This window comes from Gracilinanus agilis, chromosome 4 (assembly GCF_016433145.1).
Source record: "Gracilinanus agilis isolate LMUSP501 chromosome 4, AgileGrace, whole genome shotgun sequence".
Lineage (NCBI taxonomy): Eukaryota > Metazoa > Chordata > Mammalia > Didelphimorphia > Didelphidae > Gracilinanus > Gracilinanus agilis.
This window is the reverse complement of record NC_058133.1, coordinates 348357795-348377691: the sequence shown is the minus strand read 5'-3', so window position 1 is coordinate 348377691 and position 19897 is coordinate 348357795. Positions and strand designations below refer to the sequence as shown.

Here is a 19897-nt window from a genome sequence, read left to right as displayed (position 1 = left end):
TTTACTTCTTTTTCTGTATAATTTTTGGCTAGTAATATGTTACAGCCCATTCATGTTCAACATGCTCTTCCTGTAGCATCTTGGATGACCTTTGACTTACATTAATATGGGGGAGTGTGCAAGAGGAAGGAGAAATGTCTCCCCATCTTGGCCAGGCTACAAATTGCCTTAGCTTCTTACAGGCCTAGTCCCACCATTAGCCACTACAGGCTCTTTAACCTGCTCCCTTTTCCTTCTGAGACAATGTGCCTCTTCTTTGGCAGCAGGATACCTCCTCCCAACCCTCACCCCTGAGGACTTAAAATATTAGGATCTAACATAGTACAAATACTAAATAAACATTAGATGGTTGATTGGTTGTTGTTTTTCCATACTCGGAGAGGATCAAAATGACATCACTGTGTTGGGGTCACTGTACAGTGTGTCCAGCTTTGACTGATCTGACCTAGTGAAGCTCAGAAGGCTTTACCATAGGAGAGGCACAGATAGTCTACTCCACTTCAAAACTCCCAATTCCCAAATAAAGAATTTTACCAGTCTCATATTTGCTAGTAGCAGGGACTATAATACTGTATGTAACTAATCATTTAAAATTTTCAAATCTCAATAGTCCATAACTTCCTGCCATTCAACATTTGTGGAAGAACACAATGCGAGGATTATACATTGAAATGGAAACTTAAAGCAAGTTCCAAGTTGATAAACAGCATAAATTAGTTGTATATGGGAATGATATTTTTATTTTCATTTGTCTTTGGCATACAATACAAAATAATTATAATTAAATACCTCTCTGAGATAGCTCCTCCCGAATTGCATCTATTTTGTTTACTTTCCAAATACTTAAAAATAAATGCAATTTGTTATATTTTGTGCTTCATTTGGAAATGTGATGAATAGTTATCATTTTGCTATTTGCTATATGAATATATGCAAATAGTAAATATGATATTGCATAAAGATAGTATGATATTATATTTAAATATAGCTGCATATATGAACTACTTTTTTCAGAAAATATAATGCCTTCCAAATTGAGTTCTGGATTCAATTTGTGTGGTCAATTTTACTTTCTTTATTCTCCTGAGAAAGCCTTTTAAATAATAGTAGGATAAAAATGTTGTGGTAGTTTCAGCTGTCCTTGCGACCTACTTTCATTATTTGTGTCATTATTACTGCCGCATAATCTGAACATAAAAAAACATGGTGTTGTAACAAATGACTTCCCAGTCCTGACAGTTATAGCAGCAGCATTTCAAGACTGATGAAAAATTTTCCAGAGACATCTCTGGCCAGGTTTACATAAACTAAACAGGAAACGATTACCACTATCTGCATTAAATCCAAACTATTTGGAGGAACTTTATGTTTTATGTTGCTGCAAAACCTCTTTATTTTTTTAACTGGTAAAATTCCATCATTTCACAAATTAGAAAAATAATTTCAGGTTGTTTGACTTCTCCTCTGATAACAAATTTTAAGGATAATAAAAAAAAGTTAGTTTCAGTTTTTGATTGTTTAAATTTTATGTACTTTGTGAATTTTTATGATAGTTAGGGGATTTGTTATTACTTTTTCCCAATGGACTACTAATGGAAGTTAGCTTGTCTAGTCCATGTGCTAGATGCTGTCAGTATAAAACTGCCTTTGACTTTCACACCTCTCAGGGGACAAGTAATTGTTGTGTTCAAACAGCCTGTAATTGTGATCCCGCTGGCTTTCTCAGTACGCTTCTGGCTATTAGAATCATTAAACAACTCAGCACCTGTTAACAGCATTGTAAATATTCAACCCTGCTTGTGTGCAGGTTGAGTCCAATATAGAGAAGGCTTACAGAGCCCAGCCTCATAAATTAGAGCTTCTGACAAGTCAATTATTGTGAAACTGGGTTTCACTGTGAAATAAATGAAATAGCATGCTGATAAAAAGGTAGTCTGTCTGTTTATGGCAAAGGGAAAATAATGATTAGATGATTTCAATGCAGTGAGCATGAAACTGCATTGTGTTTTTTCTTTATCTGTAATTAAACAGTTTGTAATCACTTAAGATAACCCATAAATTATATTTTCCACAGTGAAGAGTATACAATGAAAACATGCCTTTTTAATTTATATACTACTTGCTTTTTAAATGACTGAATAATTTCAGCAGTTGTCATCGCTGAAAAGATATAATATATGATCCCTTCCAGGTAAAAAATATACACTTACACATACATACACACACACACACACACACACACACACACACACACACACACACACAGATTTTATATATATATACACACGTGTGTGTATGTGTATATATATAATCTGTGTGTGTGTATGTGTATATTATAGTTCAACCAGATTCAGTTCACCTTGTAGAAGCTTACTGTATTAGTCTACTGCAAGAAAATATATGAATCCAAAAAATTGTTTTTAAGTTCCCTGAAATGCAATACATTTATTTCAAAATTATTTTATGGTCTAGGAAAAAGGGAATTTCTGTCTGCATCTGCTTTAATTACTTTTGTTTCATCAAAATGTACACTTTGGGTATTTTATGAATTCTGTCTTTCTAAAGTCTGATTTCTCTTGTAAGATGGGAAAATAATTTAAGTGGATCTAGAACCAAAGTCCAAAAAGTGAGGAAAAACTACATTTTTTTTCTGTAGGTTGGTTAAAATAAATTATTAAACCCTATCCATAAGAAGCTTCATAATTTTTTATAAAGTGACAAGTTTTAAATAATTATATTTATTAATATATCATTGATTATTACTTTAAAAGTTAGGTGTTCTGAAAAAGTTATACATTTCCAAATTATGATTTAATCATGATCATTAAAATAAAAATATTTTAATTATGAGCATTCTTGACCAACAAAATTTAGTAAGACATAAAATATGGATATAATTAATTCTACTTGTTTCATCATCAATTATATTTCTGCATACACATAATTGGGTAACTTTTGAAAAAAATTATCTTTAAAGAGGAAGCTTGTCAGTAAAAGTATATATATATATATATATATAGAGAGAGAGAGAGAGAGAGAGAGAGAGAGAGAGAGAGAGAGATATGTTGCTTGGAGAAAATGTGGTAACAATTTTCCAGCAAGTTAGTCTTTGACTATTTCATTGTAGTTCTCTGATAATGTGTTAGTTACCCCCTCTAAGACATAAGTTTTCAATTAATTATCTTTTTCCCCCTTTGGCAACAGATTATTTTAAATATTTAATAAGTGTATGCTATGACCTATTTTATATATTTTAAAGATAATATTTAAAATCACAAAATCATTCTCTTCGTTTTTCCAATAGATTTGACATAAGCATGCTTTAGCATGTCAAGTGAAAAGCAAAATTTGGAAGACAGAATTTTTTTCAATGCAATAATTCAATTACTGATGGACAGTTTTAACCACCTACTGGAGCAAGTGGTGATTTTAGAAATCTTCTCCCCCCCCCCCCAAATGGCACCATTAAAGGAAGGATGGCCAGGACATTTCAGTTCATGTTTTTATAGGCTAGATATGTAATGGCATCATCAACAATCAGTAACAATTTATTAAATACTCGATATGTTGTAAGACCTCATACTATTTACCATTTTTAATTACTTCACATTCAAAAATGTTTTTGTTTCTTAAATATTTTAGTTGGCATGAGTGTTTTCCTAAACAATCCCCCCCCTTAACTCATTTAAATCATACAGCAGAGTAATTTCTTTACCATACAATTTTTACTAGCCAGAATATCAAAATACTACATTTTCATGAATTCTAGTACATTCTCACACCAGTGTTTTCATTTTAGAAGTAACTTCTTAAATGTATATTAGTATAGACAGCTGATAAATACAGTGTTAGAAAGCTTAAAGGAACAGCAAAGCCAAAGAATGTGGTGAGCTGTCATGCTTATTAGTCTTTCACCCCTTAATTCCTTACTATATAGCAAAATCTGTTTGGTTTAATATCCATGGCACTGATTTGATATTTAATTGATCATCATCACATGATAACTACTTGTTTCACATGAAGACTAAAGATTTCCCAAGGAAGACATAAGTTTTCAAATGGTTCTAAAAGTTTAGGGGGGAAAAAATAAAACTGCACTTAAATGTTAGCAAAATTGGAGCTAAAGTAAGACCTTTTGTATTCGCCATTGCTTTTTTTAGGGAGAGGGTTCAATACTTAACATCTATTTATAGTTTAGTCTGTATAAATAAATGTTCAAATTAGGACATATTTTCCCTTTTCCATAAACATTATAACAGCCACCTCAGTTATTTCTTCTCTCTGCCTTTCATAGCAATGAATATCTATCAAGATACTAATCATGAGAAATACACATATTTACAATTTCAGGAATGGGATTTTTATCTGGCTTATTATTAACCAATGGGAAAATCTCATATTTTGAGATATTTCCCCATGTCCATTTTTCTAATTTGTTTCTCTTTCTATAATCTGAGTCCAAGTAGGTTTATTTTTTGTATTTGTTTATAGAATACTAGTGAGCCTGTTTTCCTCCCTGTGAGGGGAAAAAAAAGAAGTGACCAAGCTGACAGTAGTACCTCTCCTGAGTATTTCTAAATCCTGTGAACATTCATGTTGTAAAATCCTTTGTCCCTTTACAGGTCTATTGTCTTTATTTGAGAATGCAGTCACCTTTTTTTTTTTTTAAACAGCTAGGGATAACGCTTCTTTATTCCAAAATAGGTTTGAAGTCCTCTGCCTATATTCCTGCTTTGAGAACAACTAAATCCACTACTCTAATCTCAAATCTCTTCTCCATTCACTTTTTTTCTGGGAGGAGAACAGGAGTGGGGAATGTAGAGACAGATTTCCCACTTTGCATGGTGTTGAGGTTTCATTGAGTAACAATTAGAAGATTGCTATAACAGTACAGAGATAGCCACTCTGCCTTTTGGACCTTTGCCAGCTCACAAATTCCTTCCAATCAGAGGGATTTACAAGGGGTGTTGATGTTCTCTAGAGGGTAAAGAAAAGTGAAAAAAGGTCAAATACATGCCCTTATGAATTTTTTTCACATGCCTAACATATAGCAAGTCCTATGAGCTTTCTATGCGCCCTACAGAACTGGGTTGGATATATTTTTTAAGCCTGATGAAGCACCTTCTAGACCCCAGGATGACATTTATTTGTTTAATACCATTGGAATAGTAATTTACTAAATGGCTCCCTTGGGCCCTAAGTGGTTTATCCACCTCCAGAAGTGAGCAGTTTATTGTCAGTGATTAATTCACCTATGAGAAGTTCACTCTTGTCAGTTAGTGAAACAATTTTGTTTTGTAATAATAGCTCACTCTGGTCAGATTTTTAAAATAAATTATTACCTTTCCACTGATATAATATCTTCAAAATATAAGCATATGACCCTAATTTAATAGAACTCGGATGCATATACCATTTATTAAGTGCTCACTCTATGTCACAAAACTATCTAGGTAAGCTCTTTCAGGACAGAGATCAAGTTTACTCTAAACTTTGTATATCCACTTATCACAGGGTCCTTACATAGTAGACTCTTAAATTATGTTTTATTTATGTATTTAGAATTTTATCTAATTCCTTTAGTAAAAACTGAGTGATTGGGTTGCAGGGTCAGGGAAGACAGAAAGGGTGGGTACATGTAGGTATGGGTGGTATTTCAGTTAGAAAACACAGCAGACTTAGTCCTTTATACATACATTTGTAGTCTTTAAACAAAATCACCTACTTGGTTACCCATAGAGTGACTACCTTTAATCAGCTTACCGACCAGATCTCAATTTTATTTTACATTTTCAGTTTACTCATCGATAAAATGTAGGTAATTATGCTTGGCTTTGTTTCTGTACGGTTTTTGAAGATAAAGCACATGTTTTTGAAATATATGAGGAAAATACTACATAAAATTAGAATAATTTATTTAGTATTATTAAGATCATTTAATATAAAATGTCTTAAAGCTATTAGTTGTAATCATTTTGTTCTTTTCTAGTTACTATAACCTGGATGATGTGAGCCATGAGTCCATGAATAAGTTCCTTTCAAACCTTGTGGAAAAGGCCCTCATTGAGCTGGAACATTCTTATTGTATTGAAATTGGAGAGGTATGTATCAGATTGGCTAATATGACAGAAAAGAAAATGACATGTTGAAGAGTATATGGGAAAATTAGTACACAAATTCACTGTTAGTAGAGTTGTGAACTAATCTAACCATTCTAGAGAGCAATTTGGAACTGTACCCAAAGGGCTCAAAAATTGTGCATACCCTTTGACCCAACAATACCGTGTCTAGGTCTGTATCCCAAAGAGATTTTTTTTTAAAAAGTGGGGAAACCATCCATAAGTGCAAAAATATTTATAGCAGTACTCTTTGTGGTGGCAAAGAATTGGAAATTGAAGGCATGCCCATCAGTGGGGGAAACAAGTTATGGTGTATGATTGTGATGGAATACCATTGGGCTGTAATAAATGATGAACAAAATAGTTTCAGAAAAACCTGGAAAGAAATAAACTGATCCAAAGTGATGTGGAGATTAAAATTATTATGCAATACCTAAAAATTATATTTAATAAAATTTTATTAATAATAATTAAAGTGAGACCTAGCTATTCAGACAGCTTACCAGAGCAAAAGAGAAAGAGGGAAGAGCTACAGAACTTATAAAACAATAACATGACCATGCAAATGTGGAGGCTCAGGAGAGATTATAAGGAATTTTGAGAAATACTAAGGGATTTCTGGGGGATGAAGTCCAAGGTTCAAAATCTCCATTTATACATACCCCCTGTAATCCTATTGGGAGACCAGGCTCCCCAAAAGGATCCTGAAAACAATCAACTTAAAAATTGCAATAATTTGTACATATAGGAAAAGAGAACAAAATCAATGATTGCTACATTGACAAAAAAAACAATTTGGGGGTAATCCCCTTTGGCAGAAGAGTATACATTCAAAACAAATGCTTTCCACCCCCCCACAACCCCACCCCATAGTTCAATTTAGTATATCCAAAAGTTCACTCTGGATCTTCTGATGCAGCATGTGGTCCCTACAGGCATCTTCATGGTGCCTTCTCCAAACAGGTTCATCTTCTGGATTCTGGTAATAAAATTACTCAAATTCAAATCAAGTTCACAACAATAACAATCTCCTCTAAGGTGGATTATAATACAGGGATCACTCAGGGATACATGGCTGAGTTATAAGGTATATGAATCAATTGCAAAAGAAATCAAAAACATCAAAAAAATCCACATAAAAAAAGAAAAAATAACTTGTGGATAAAATAAAAAATATTAAAATTTTATGTCTAAAAAATCTAAGTAAAGGAAAAATAGACTTTGAATCAGGACCTAATTGATGTAATTATGCAGTTACCCAATCAGTGGCTAGGACTACAGATATTTTGCCTCACTATGAAAGACAGAAAATGGACTAGTTTATAGGAATAAATGAGAACCAGGATGGCTGCTAAAGAGGTGCTTGTTAGAATGTCGTTTAGAGGAAGACCTGCCTCTGACATATGTCAAAACAGCTGCAGCCTCAGAACCCCAAACAAGTTCAAGTCCTCTTGTCTTGGCTCAAAATTACATCAATCCCACTAGGACTGATTGGTCTCTTTGACCTTGTGCTCAATTGGCACTATGCAGGTTAGCTTTGTGCTTCTTTAGCACTGTGTAGTGGTTCTTTTAAAATTCCCATCTCCTGGGATCAGACAGAATCATTAAGCAAAGTCCCATAATTTTTTTTAAACAATCAATGGCATTATTCTATAGTTTAAAGCTTTTTGGGTATGCATTAATATTAGAACAAATGTACTTTTAAAATTATATTACTGCAAAATAAAAAGATTAATATTGATTATATGTACTTCAAGGTACTCAAATGGTATATTGCAAATATAAGGGGAAAAAACAATAATAAAAATGTTTTAAAAATTAAAAGTATATAGCTTACAATCTGTGACCCACTATGTCAGCCAAGGAGATGTAGAATACAAAGGTTCTTCATGAAAAAATGAGATCCATTTTCTTTTTAAACTTGTCCATGAACCACTGTGTGAGTGCAAATGATCTTTACAAAATAACAGATATATAAAAACAAAACAGTAATAGAGTAGATAATGCACATTCAAATAAAGTACTAAATTCCCCAAATTCACAATAGCCCAGTTATTGTCAACAGCAAACAAACCCATTATTATATAAGATTCACATGAGTTTATATATAGTCACTTGCTGTGTGATATTTTAAAAACCTATGAACTGATGGATACTTGTCACAAATTTACAAAAATAGGATATCTTTCCACCTTGATGAGAAATCTAGATTGTTTTGGTGAAAGTAAATTAAACTGAAGAGTTAAAACTATTAAATCATCCAGAAGCCACTTGCTACCTGGGGAATGTTCCCTCTTGGGAGCCTTCTAGAAGTACCACGCCCTAGGAACACCTTCCCAGCTCCTCTGGTATGAGACTGTCCCATCCATTAAATTCTTATAAATGACAGGGTGGGGATGTATAATAATCACTTCTGCTACTAAATGGACTCTTTAAAAACAATTGAGATATTTAGCTCATTAAATTTGCCAAAGGTTCTATAAGCAACACATGACCTTGATAGTTGAGATGATAAATCCAGGATGCATAAGACTTATGGGCTTTTTACAATGATATTTTGTTCAATACAAGTCGTAGGGATACAGTACAAATAAGCTTTAAAAAAACTTTAAACCTTAAAGCAATCAGCAATATACAATTATATAAGCAAATGACAAGGCATAAGAAGCAGTCAATAATCCTTTTTACCAATTCCAGTAGACTTGTTTACTATCTTGAGGAGAGAAAGCTAAAAATGATTAGCAAGAAGTAAACTTCCAAATCTCTTTTAAGGTTCTTTCCCTTCCCCATATATTTATCCATTCAGGTCTCCTTTATCGCCCATCTGAAATTCCCAATACAAACACTGAGCATAGTGTGGACAACCCTCATAATGGGTATGGTGTAAAGGCGGAATAGACCAAAATGCCAAAGGGGTGCGAGGAGATGAATTTCTCCCCTAAATCTTAAGATTAGTCAAGCTCTCAACTGCAAGGTATTCAATCAGCACAAAAACCCCCAGGATCAGAAACAAGAAAAGATACTCCAAAACATTTAGGTTCCCGAGGTCTGTAATGCTCTCCCAGAATGGGAGCTGTTTGAGATAGGCAGACCAGGCCATACTTTGTAACAAGTTTACTCCTTAAATGAAAGTTAAGCAAAAGAAGACCCTGACTGGAATGTAAAAAGATTTTTTTGGGGGGTTTGGGTTTTTTGCTAATGGGTTTTTTAAGAGCCATTCTTATGTGCTCTCTTCCCTTACTGGTTACCTTAGGTCAGAAGCAAAAAGGGGGAAAAAACCAATCAGGCTTATTTTCCAAAACTGATTTCAAATCTACTGATTTTTGGTCTATTTGCCCTCAAAAGAAACAGTAAAGGAGTCCCCTTCTTGTGAAAAAAAATTCCTGAGTTGCAAATCTCTCTCAGCCAGGAGTCCAGAGTCAGCTTAAAAAATGGCTAGCGCAGGCTGGAAAACCCATGTGGGGTGGGGAAAGGGATTGGGGGTCTCACCCTCTGCAGAGGAGCAGCTCTTAGACTTCCCAGCACACCTTGGGGCCAGGTGAACAGCAGCCGAGCGGGGTAGTAGCAGGGTAGCAGTAACAGCAGTGGCAGAAAGCAGGTGGCTGGGCAGGTGTGGCAGGTGAAAAAACGGCAGGAGGGCAGGGCACGAGGGGAGAAGAGGCAACCCCAGCTCTCAGCTCTCGTGCTGTGTGGGCAAAGTCCAGACAAACTTAACTTAACTTTACTTAAAAGCTATCTGAGTAAAAAAACTTTGAGAATTTGTTTCCCAAAGTGGTCATCCATAAATGTGGAGATTAAAATGAATATCCAATAACTAAGGTATTATGTTTTTAAAAGTTTTATTAATAAAAAACTAGAATGAGAAGATGCTAAACTAATTTTAAACTTTCTTTTTCTTGGAGTTTTTTAGTTTTTTTGGTCTGGGTTTTCTTTCACAACATGTCTAATATGAATATATCTTTTGTATGATTGTATGTGTACAACCTATACCTGATTGCTTGCCTTCTCAGTGAATGGGGAAGGTAGGAAGAAAAGGAGAGAATGTGGAACTCAAACTTTTTTTTAATGTTAAATTTTTTTTTACATGTCATTGGTAAAAAAAAAAAAAATATTTGATTTTTTTAACAAAAAAAATTGTAGAAGCATGGCTCAAATTAACATCAATTTAAAATTCTAAATGACTTTCTCCCTTTGAAAAAAGAGCCTGGGTATTCCCTTCCTAAAATCCAAATATGTTTAAGGAACAATGAATATGATCCAAAGTGAACTTTTGCCTCTAAGCCTAAGCTAAGACTTGTCACCAGAATAGTCTGCCAAGATAACTGAATTAGATATTGTCATGTTTTAGATACTTTAAAAGTTTTTATACCTATAAATATATATCACTGTATGGATTTTTATTTTAAATGCATTCCATGTCTTTCACAGTTTTACTTTATGTCTATAGTACTTCAACTATATTATAGTGGAGTTGACTTTGGTGAGCTGGCTTAGGAACCTAACCACAATTTATAGCAGTTTCTATTGACAAGGGAGGGAAATATTTTTATTTACATATATATGTACATATATATTTTTTAGTTTAAACATTTGACTTACAACCTTTTGGAACACATCTATTTTTTTAAAACTACCTTTGTTTTCTTTATGCTACACTTTAAAATTTACTTTTTATGCCTGAACTATTTTGTTTCTCTTAAAACAGGATAATCGGAGCATTGAACCACTTACATTTGGCCGAATTGCATCCTATTATTATTTGAAGCACCCAACCGTCAGAATGTTCAGGGATCATTTGAAACCTGAATGCAGCGTGGAAGATTTGCTTTCAGTTCTGACAGTGAGTTTCATGTTTCCTTCATGGTTTTATTATTGTATGTTGGGTATAAAGTGTGAGTTTTAAATGTAGTGATTCTTAGTTGTATATAACTTTGACTCAGTGCCTTCTAAATGAGAAACATTTGATAAATATCAAATTGGATTTTTAAAAATTAAATCACCTACTATATTCAAATCCTAAATTCTTAACTCTTAAGATTGACCATAATTAGTTGGATTACTCATTAATTATCACCTACAGCACATTTTGACCTTTTCTTAATCTGCAATGTGGCACAGTAGAAAGAAGCCTACCTTGGGATTTAGGAGAACAAGGTTTTTAGCCTTGCATCTGCCACTACTAACAATCTTTATCTGGGCAATGAAGTAACAATTTCCAACTCCAAAATCTTTTCATTGTAAAATATTTTTTAGTATCACTTGTACAAATTACTTTATATTATTACGTACTGCAAACTCATCCTGGGCTAATTTTATCATGGAGATTGATTATTTTTTTTTTTTTACCCAGTGCCAAATAATTTTGCAGAAAAACCACTTTCTAAACTAAAAACAAAGAACCACCATTTTTAATTAGAAATGAAATTTTTCTAGGTATTTTTAGATCATTATAAACAACCTTCTTTTTCACTGCATGGAATGCATTTTGTTTAAAAAATGGAGGATTGGAGCGATTTTTTAAAATAGGAGAATATTTTCTATGCTCTGTCTTTTCATTGATTGGATCATCTTCAGTGCACTATTATTTATTGTCTTTCCTAAACCTCTGTCTCTCTGTCTCTCTACATATGCTCTGAGAGCCTCTTCAAGTCTTACTATTTCTTCAGTGCTCCTTTTGCCAATCTGATAAACTTTTTTTGATCTTTTTGTATTGACACAGTGCTCATTTGATGTGTTAATTGATGGATACCAAATTGATCTACTCTCAGTTTGCTACATGAATGAGACTTTTATTATGTATAATCAACATTAGCAGTTTAAAAAAAGACATTGTGCCAACTCTGAAGGTTCTTTTTACCATTATTTTACAGAATATTTATTTTCTTAGTTATATTTTGCTCAGGATAATAATGAAATTAGTACAATCTCTTCATGTAAGGTAAGCTATCTAATTACTGTAGGAGTCAATCCAGAATTTTAATAGGTAAAAAAGGAACCTAACCTAGGATTTAAGATTGAAAACAAATAACTAACAAAGTAAATTTGTAGAATCAGCATGCTGATTATTGAGTACATTATATAGAAAATCCAAGAAATTTTGTCATCTACCAAGGGAGTCATTTATTTATGTCTTGTACTTCAGCCATCCCTATATAAAAGCATTCATCAAAACAGAGTACATCCTGGTCCTGCTGGCATGTCATTTCGCTCTAACATTTCAGAGGCTTTGTTTAAAACCAATTGTATCAATCCAATGATCTCATTTTATCATAATAAACCTAGACCTACTATGAGTATAATCCAACAAGTGCAAACCCTCTGCAGAGACACACATAAGACATATTTTTCAACATACACCTCTTTCAGAAACTCTTCAATCAAAGCTAACAGAGCCTGGAATTCCTTTTTTATCACTGAAAATAGCTAATCCCAAGATACCACCTAGTGAATTATTTTCCTCCTTTTGAAAGGAGAAGTCCACATAGTTAAAATATTGAGAGATTCATTAAACTTTTACTTCAGTATTTCAGAGGAATAAATCAATGAATCAGGAGCTTGCTATGTGCCAATCAAGCATTGTACTGAGCATTGGAGATAAAGTAATAATAGTCCCTTCTAGGGAGGAGTTAGGAGGATGGTGAGTAGAACCATAGGGAAATAGATTGATATACCCCTTTCATTAGTAATGGCATTATTGATATGATGATGGACTCAGAACTTTAGGAGATTTATGAAAGGCTCATGGAAGGGGTTGAGAGGAGGGAAAGGGAGGGGGAATAGCATTACTGGAGAACCCAACTTTGAATAGCAGCCTACACATGAATCACCTCAAGTTAGCACCACAGGTACTTGAGGATGGGAGTTCCAGAGCTGAAAGGTCTCTATCCTCCAGGACATGATTGCTAGTCCAAGCTATAAGGTGGCTGTTGAGAAGATGGTGAAATAGTAGACAACTCTGTCAGCTCATCAATGTAGGTGCTTCCTCCAAAGATAAGAGATTTTATAACTCATATGACTCTTGTCCATTTGTTTCCACAATCCTCTAAAAGGTATAACTAGCATACTAAAAGCCTTTTTCTACATCTCTTCATATTACTTGAATACTAGTGGATTACATTCCATCTCTTAATACTTCATGCATACTACATGATCAACCTACCTCATTTTCCATTAGTAAGTTTCTTTTGTAGTGGTTCTTTTGTATGCATTCATCTTTAACAGTATACTATGGGCTATTTATAGCTACCATTTGTCTCTCTGTGGCCCTTTGAGCAACTTGCAGTTTTGATTGATTCATCAAAGATAGTGGTAACATTCATGAAAGAATATTTCTACTTCAGAGAGTTTGGGAATCATTTGTATGTTGTCTACCCCTTCATATTGTAAACTTATTGAAGGCAGGGATTGCCTTTTTAATAATCGTATCACCAATGCATAGCACAGTGCCTGGCACTTAGTAAATGTTTATTTGATTGGATTGGATTAAAAGTTATATCATTCTTCCATTCCCTAATATAAAGTAGTCTGCTCTCTTTCTTCTATTTAATTATGACCTATTTTGTTGTCTTTCTTCAGTGGCTGTTGTTAATTGATTAATGTATTGATAGACTAACTCTGAGGATTTTCCATCCAGCTGTATCTGATGGTCTAGTCAAAAGGTATTTTGTTTTTACTAAGTGGATAGTTAGTCTAAAATTAGAAGGCAACTATGTAGTGCAGTAGTTGGAGTGTTAGACTTAGAATCAGAAAGACCCAAGTTGAGATCCTGCTCCAAGCATTTATTAGCAGTGTGAGCCTGGTAAGTTACTTAATTCTCTCAGTCTTAGTCTCCTCATCAGTAAAATAAGGATGATGATAATAATAATAGCACCTATCTCACCAGAGCTGTTATGAGGATCAAATGAGATAATATATGTAAATCACTTTTCCAACTTTAAAGCTCTACAAAAATGTTAGCTTAAAAAATTATTATGGATCTCATTTAGAAGGATTTCAGTATTCCAGATCTTAATGCATTCAGCACAATATCATCAGCAAGAAGGAATGTTTTAAGGATTCTTCCCTCCATCAGTAGAGAATCTCTCTTCCATTTGGATTTTATGATAGGGGCAAAAAACTTGTCAGGTACACATTTCCCTGTTTCATTCTTCACTTGATATCAATCATCAAAGCACTGTCAAACAAAGTTCATTTTGTTGCTAAATCTATAAAGAAATCTTTTATGACTTTAATATGTTCACTACAGAAATCTTGTTGGAGGATGCATCTTCCTTTACCAAGTCAAATCGCACACTAAACACAGTGGGATCTCATCTTTGCTAAATCTTCCTGTAAGTTATTTTGTTGTAAATAAATTCTACTATAGAAAATCATTTAGTAAAACTTGCTTTTTTCCTTCCTATATTAACATCGAGTGTCTATGATAAATGTGTAAGTTATTCTTATAAGGATAGATTTATAGAAATAAAGGGAGGCATCCTGGCATACAGGATCAAGATCTAGTCTTGAAACCAAGAATACATAGGTGCTGACTTGAATTGGTAGAATGAATTCCTTCACATGCAAATTCCCTTTACCTACCAATGAATCATCCAATTCCTTATTCCTACAGATGAGACCGTTGGCTTATGGGCCAAAAGTTATCCTTTTAGTCTCTTTTTTTAGTAGTGATAACATCCATTATAATTTCCAAGTATCTGGTATACTTTCCCTTTCAACTTGAGAAATGGTACCTAAATTTCATCCAAAATTGTATTGGTCCCAGACTAACTTCTTGTCCTGGTTCTGCTTCTCTAGTGCTTCTCTTTCTTTTTGTGAAACCTTGAAAACTTTTCAGAGTTCAGGTTTGTGATCTTACTGTTGCTGATGGAGAAAGTCGTTTATTACAGAAATAGACTTTCCATTTTTGGTCTGCCTGTTGTTTTCCTTCAAATTTTTTCCTCTTAAGATGATATAGCTTAAGCTTTCTCTGAAACTTGAGCTTTTTATAAATTCATTTTTCCCCATCACCACTTCTCATTATTTTATGAAGTGGTATTATTGCTCATTATCTTAAAGCCTCTTCCATAATTTTTAATGAATATTTGTTCTACTATTGTGTTGCCCTTAGCTGCTATGTTTCTGTTTGTCAAGGAGATCAGGATTTTGCTGGCTGGTTGATTTTCTAGGTTCCTTTAGCCTATTAGTTAGGACAATTGATTTTTATCAGTTAAGATCACCTTGGAAAAATAATAAGCAAATATTAAATGTCTTCAGTGTGCAAAGCATTGTACTAAGTGCTGAGGATACAAAAATAAAATAGTTCCTGCCTTCAAGGAACTTACTTTCTATGAAGAATGGCACTAATCCATACTGATATGTTCTTCAAATCAGATTAAAGTTGGTGAAATTACTGAGGTCTTCTCATTTTTACTCTTTTGCCCTCGTTTAAAAAAAAATTGGTCACTGACCTAATAGAGTCATAACAGATAGTTCATTAAAGTAAGAAATGACTTGATTACCAATCATTTCTTGCAGGTTAAGATATAATCAGTTTCATTTATGGGATTTCAGGGTTCCCCATATTCATGCTCCTGATTCTTTTGAGAGAAATCATTTATAAACTACAGGCATTACATTTCTGCATAATATACAACCCTTTGGTTCACTGTGTTTTTTAGTCCCTATCCATATTTTTCAGCATATTTTTTGGCATCCTTCCCTATATCTATCTTTACATTGAAGATGTCAAGTATTTTGTCATGTGTTGCTTTAACTTGGAGGATCTTATTGAGTTCTTTGTAGAACTTCTCTATTTTATTAGCTTTTGCTCATAAATGGCAATTGCTATTATGATGATCTTTTGCTTTATCACTAAGAGTACTGCAATGCAAGATGACCAAGTATTCCATGAAATTATTCTTTTTGCATTTTCAGACACATTGAAACCAACTCTGCCAATTCTCTTCTTTGCCTCTCTAAAAGTACTAATGAGCCACCCTTCCATTTAATGGAAACTTTTATTTTCTGATTTCATAACAAGAATGGCCGTATTAAAATGTTGTTGTTTTTCTAATCTTAGTTATCTGTTAGGATAGGTAAAGATCTTGCATTCATAGTACCTACAGCTAATGATGTAGATTCTAGATTATGAATTGTTTAATTCTTGAAAAGTACTACATATGCAAATTGCTTTTTTGGTTCTTTTTCTTTAGTTCCCAAAATTCTCCTTCCCAAAATTCACAAACTACTAGCAAAAGGCTTCTTTCTATATAAAGAGACTGATCCTCTTTGTCCCTAAGACTTTTTAGAGAGTACCTGTCAGACTTTGACTTTGACTAGAAGAGCCTTTGATGACCTACGGTACATTTCATGCACAATAAGGCAACAGAATAGAGTTTTGGAGAAGTGATTTGGAATGTCCCAAGAAGGAAAGCTACTTAACTATTTGCCAGGCAGGCTTATGAATAGAATATTACTTCCTTAATTTTTTGCTTAGGACTAAAATTTTTTTTCACTAGTTAACTGTGCTTTTAAAGAGTGGCATTTGTGATACAAAGAAGTTGTATGGTAGTAAAGCAAGTTTATGATGAAAGGAATGCAAGATTTACATTACTATTCTGTATTCTAATAAAGTTAGTAAAAATAATTATTATTCTATGTGAAGAATGGTTCTCAAGACTTTTTGCCATGACCTCTCAGAATTCTTCCCACACTACTCCATTCCTCCTTTTCCCCCTAACTCCCTGAATAGAGTATTTAAATATGCATATGATCTTAAGATACAAAGAATGAAACCAAAGCTTTTATTTGAATTTTCCAGGTGGAGGTAATGGGGAATAGGGCAAGAATAGCAGATATGAATTATGTAATTTTTTATAGGAAAAATTGCCAAGGAAACATAAGCAATGATTATACTGCTGGTGTTTGGAAAACATTCCTATTTCCATTCATTTTTATGCATCTTAATATAGACCAAGTTTTAATTTTGAAGAATTTGATATTATTATAGGTTCTTAGTTTCCTGTCAGTCTATTTCAGTATTTCATTGAATGAATGTACTCATTAATGTATCGTAAGACAATAATTTGTTGATCTCATAGAGAAAAGTTGGTTATTGAACATAGGAGGTGAAAAACTTCCAAAGTAGAGTTCTATTAGCTATTACTTTGAATTTCAATATAGTCTTTTTTAGGACTTTTTTAAATAAGAAAAATATCTTATACCTTTTAACTACAAAATTAAAATGCACTCAACTATTTTTCATTTCTTTTTTCTTTTTGACTTTGTGTTTAAAGTAAAATGTACTCTGAGTAGGAATTTGCAGTCTTCCTAACATAGGATCATAGATCAAAAGCTGAAAGATCCCTCAAAATTCATCTAGTTCAATTTCCTTCTTTTACATTTGAGGCAACAGAGATTCAGAGAGTGCCTTGCAGGTCTCACAGGTGGGCTTTGTATGCAGGACCTCTTGACTCCAAAACCAATGTTCTTTCCATTGTACTACATTTTAGCCTGAATATTGTTAGCACTGAATACAAGAATCAGTGAGTGAACAAAAGGCATGCAAACAAATTGAAATGTTTTGTGATCATAATCCAATATCAGTGGTTTATAAATCTATTCCATCTGTTATATTAGCATAACAACATAAAATCAAGAGATCATCACTTGGTTTTGTCTGAGTTATGATAGACTGCTGTTGACCCCAGTGCTCTTTCAGTTAAAGCATTAATCTTCAGTTTCTAATAGTGTTGGAACTATTTTTAAATTTCTGATTTTTTCTTACTAAATTATAATCTTTTAAATAGAATTCTTATCTACACACCAAATAAATGTGTAAAACTGTCTTCTGTTTTTCTAAAATAAAAATGAAATAGTATTGTTAAATAGAGATGAAATTTTTTTTCTTTTTGAAAGTCATTATGAACTTTCCCTTCCTTCCCTCATCCTTGTATTTTAAAAGGAGTAGGAGAGAAATATTTCCTGTGCCATTATCTTATAGAGTGAGAGCTGTTAAGTAAGGAATCTTAGAAATCATCTATTCACTTAATATTACAGATGAAGAAACTAAGGTCTTATTTGCAAAATATGTTAAGTGAATTTTTCATGGTCACATAAAATAAATGGTAGAATTGAGACTTGAACACAACTCATCTGACACCAAATGCATCATTCATTCCTATGAATATATGATCTCCCCCCTCCCCCCCAGGATGTTTTTTGGCAATGAAAGCTTCTGCTTTTCTATATGTCCTTTCTTCAGGTGATTGACCAACATAAAAAAGAAATGTAAGCTAAGTTCATATGTTGATTTCAAATTTCCATATACTTTTATCCTATCACCAGTTTCATTTTCTTTGTCATTTAACAAATTTGCACAAAGACTTATTCTTGATATTAAGTAAAATTTTTTTTTTAAATCGTTACCTTTTGACTTAAAGTCCAGTCAGTACTAAGTATTGGTTTCAAAGCAGAAGGGTAGTAACAGCTAGACAATGGGGGGTCAAGTGACCTGCCCGTGATCACACAGCTATGAAGTGTCTGAGGTCATATTTGGACCCAGAACTTCCCATCTCTAGGCCTGGCAATCCACTGAGCCACCCAGCAGCCCACATTAAGTAAACTTTTACATCTCTATTTTTATGAAACATATGCCTATGTGTACCATAATACTCTTAAAGTCACCTAACCTATCCCCAACTTATGCAATTAGCTCTAGAATATTAATATCAAATAGGGGGTGGTACTAGCTTCTGATCTATCACTGTGGATCACCAAAATTGAATCAGCTCATATAGTTTGCTATTATTTGTGTCTTTTCATTAACTCTTACTGAGTTCTGTCATGTGTGTGCCTTTTTTTAAAGTGGACAAATCATTTTGTTTCGTGCATGCAAATACATGTCAAATACTGCAGACTTTTTCCATCAATTTACTCTCAAACACTGAAAATCATGACGTTCTATTCTGTGAACAGCCAAAGCTAATAACCTAGTAAATAACCCAGTTTACCTATGAAATCCACCCATAAACTCTTAGTATTCCAATGAATTTATTTTATTAAACAAATTCTCTCAGTAATCTGCACTTTTTAGTTTAAATCATTAAAATTTTTATAAGAAGAAACTACAATCTTGAAAAGATAAAATTTAAAACATTTTTTATTAATGGTTACTAATCTTAAATCTAAGAATTCTACACATTTAAATGTAGATATCAATTACTGACTTAATAATTGTTCCATCGCGCCATCTTAAAGGCATAAAAATAAAGTTTATAACAATCTGATGCTATTTTGAAAAGATTAGGCATTTTAAAAGAATTTTTGCCAAGTTTTTTTTAAACACTGTGAATTAATGAGCTTCATAATTAAGGCAGCCGTTTCACACCTCTATTGTTAACCAACGACATTACATCTGTCTTGCTCCATTGATGCCCTCCTCCTACTTATTGAAGCATTTAGCAGTTTTGGCAACAGGGAATTACATGGCATGGGGTAAGTAGCCTAATTAGATATAAGTGAAAATCCTAAGGGAAAAGGACATTTAAAAAGTAATTTGAAGAATCTCTTAATGATGTTGGCACCAAAAGCCAAAAGCCTATTTTAGAAAATCTATGTCAGCATTGCAAACATGATTATAATTTGATTTGTTCAGTGAACTTCTAAAAGTTATCTATTTTAAGACAATAATGGAAATGAAAAATCTTAGTTTGCTCATATTTGTTTGGACAAATCTTTCAAAATGTCTGCTTTAGAGTATTAATAACTTTGAGAGAAGTCAAAATATGACTAAAATG

At 33.2% G+C, this 19897-nt stretch overlaps 1 protein-coding gene across 1 annotated transcript in view; it reads left to right on the top strand.

Moving 5' to 3' along the window:
- The window catches only part of ASCC3 (activating signal cointegrator 1 complex subunit 3), a 357810-nt gene that overhangs the window by 273614 nt on the left and 64299 nt on the right, over positions 1 to 19897 (top strand). The window contains exons 34-35 of the mRNA XM_044675397.1: positions 5990 to 6101; positions 10825 to 10959. Coding sequence (XP_044531332.1) covers positions 5990 to 6101; positions 10825 to 10959 — 247 coding nt within the window. The remainder of the gene's footprint in view (positions 1 to 5989; positions 6102 to 10824; positions 10960 to 19897) is intronic.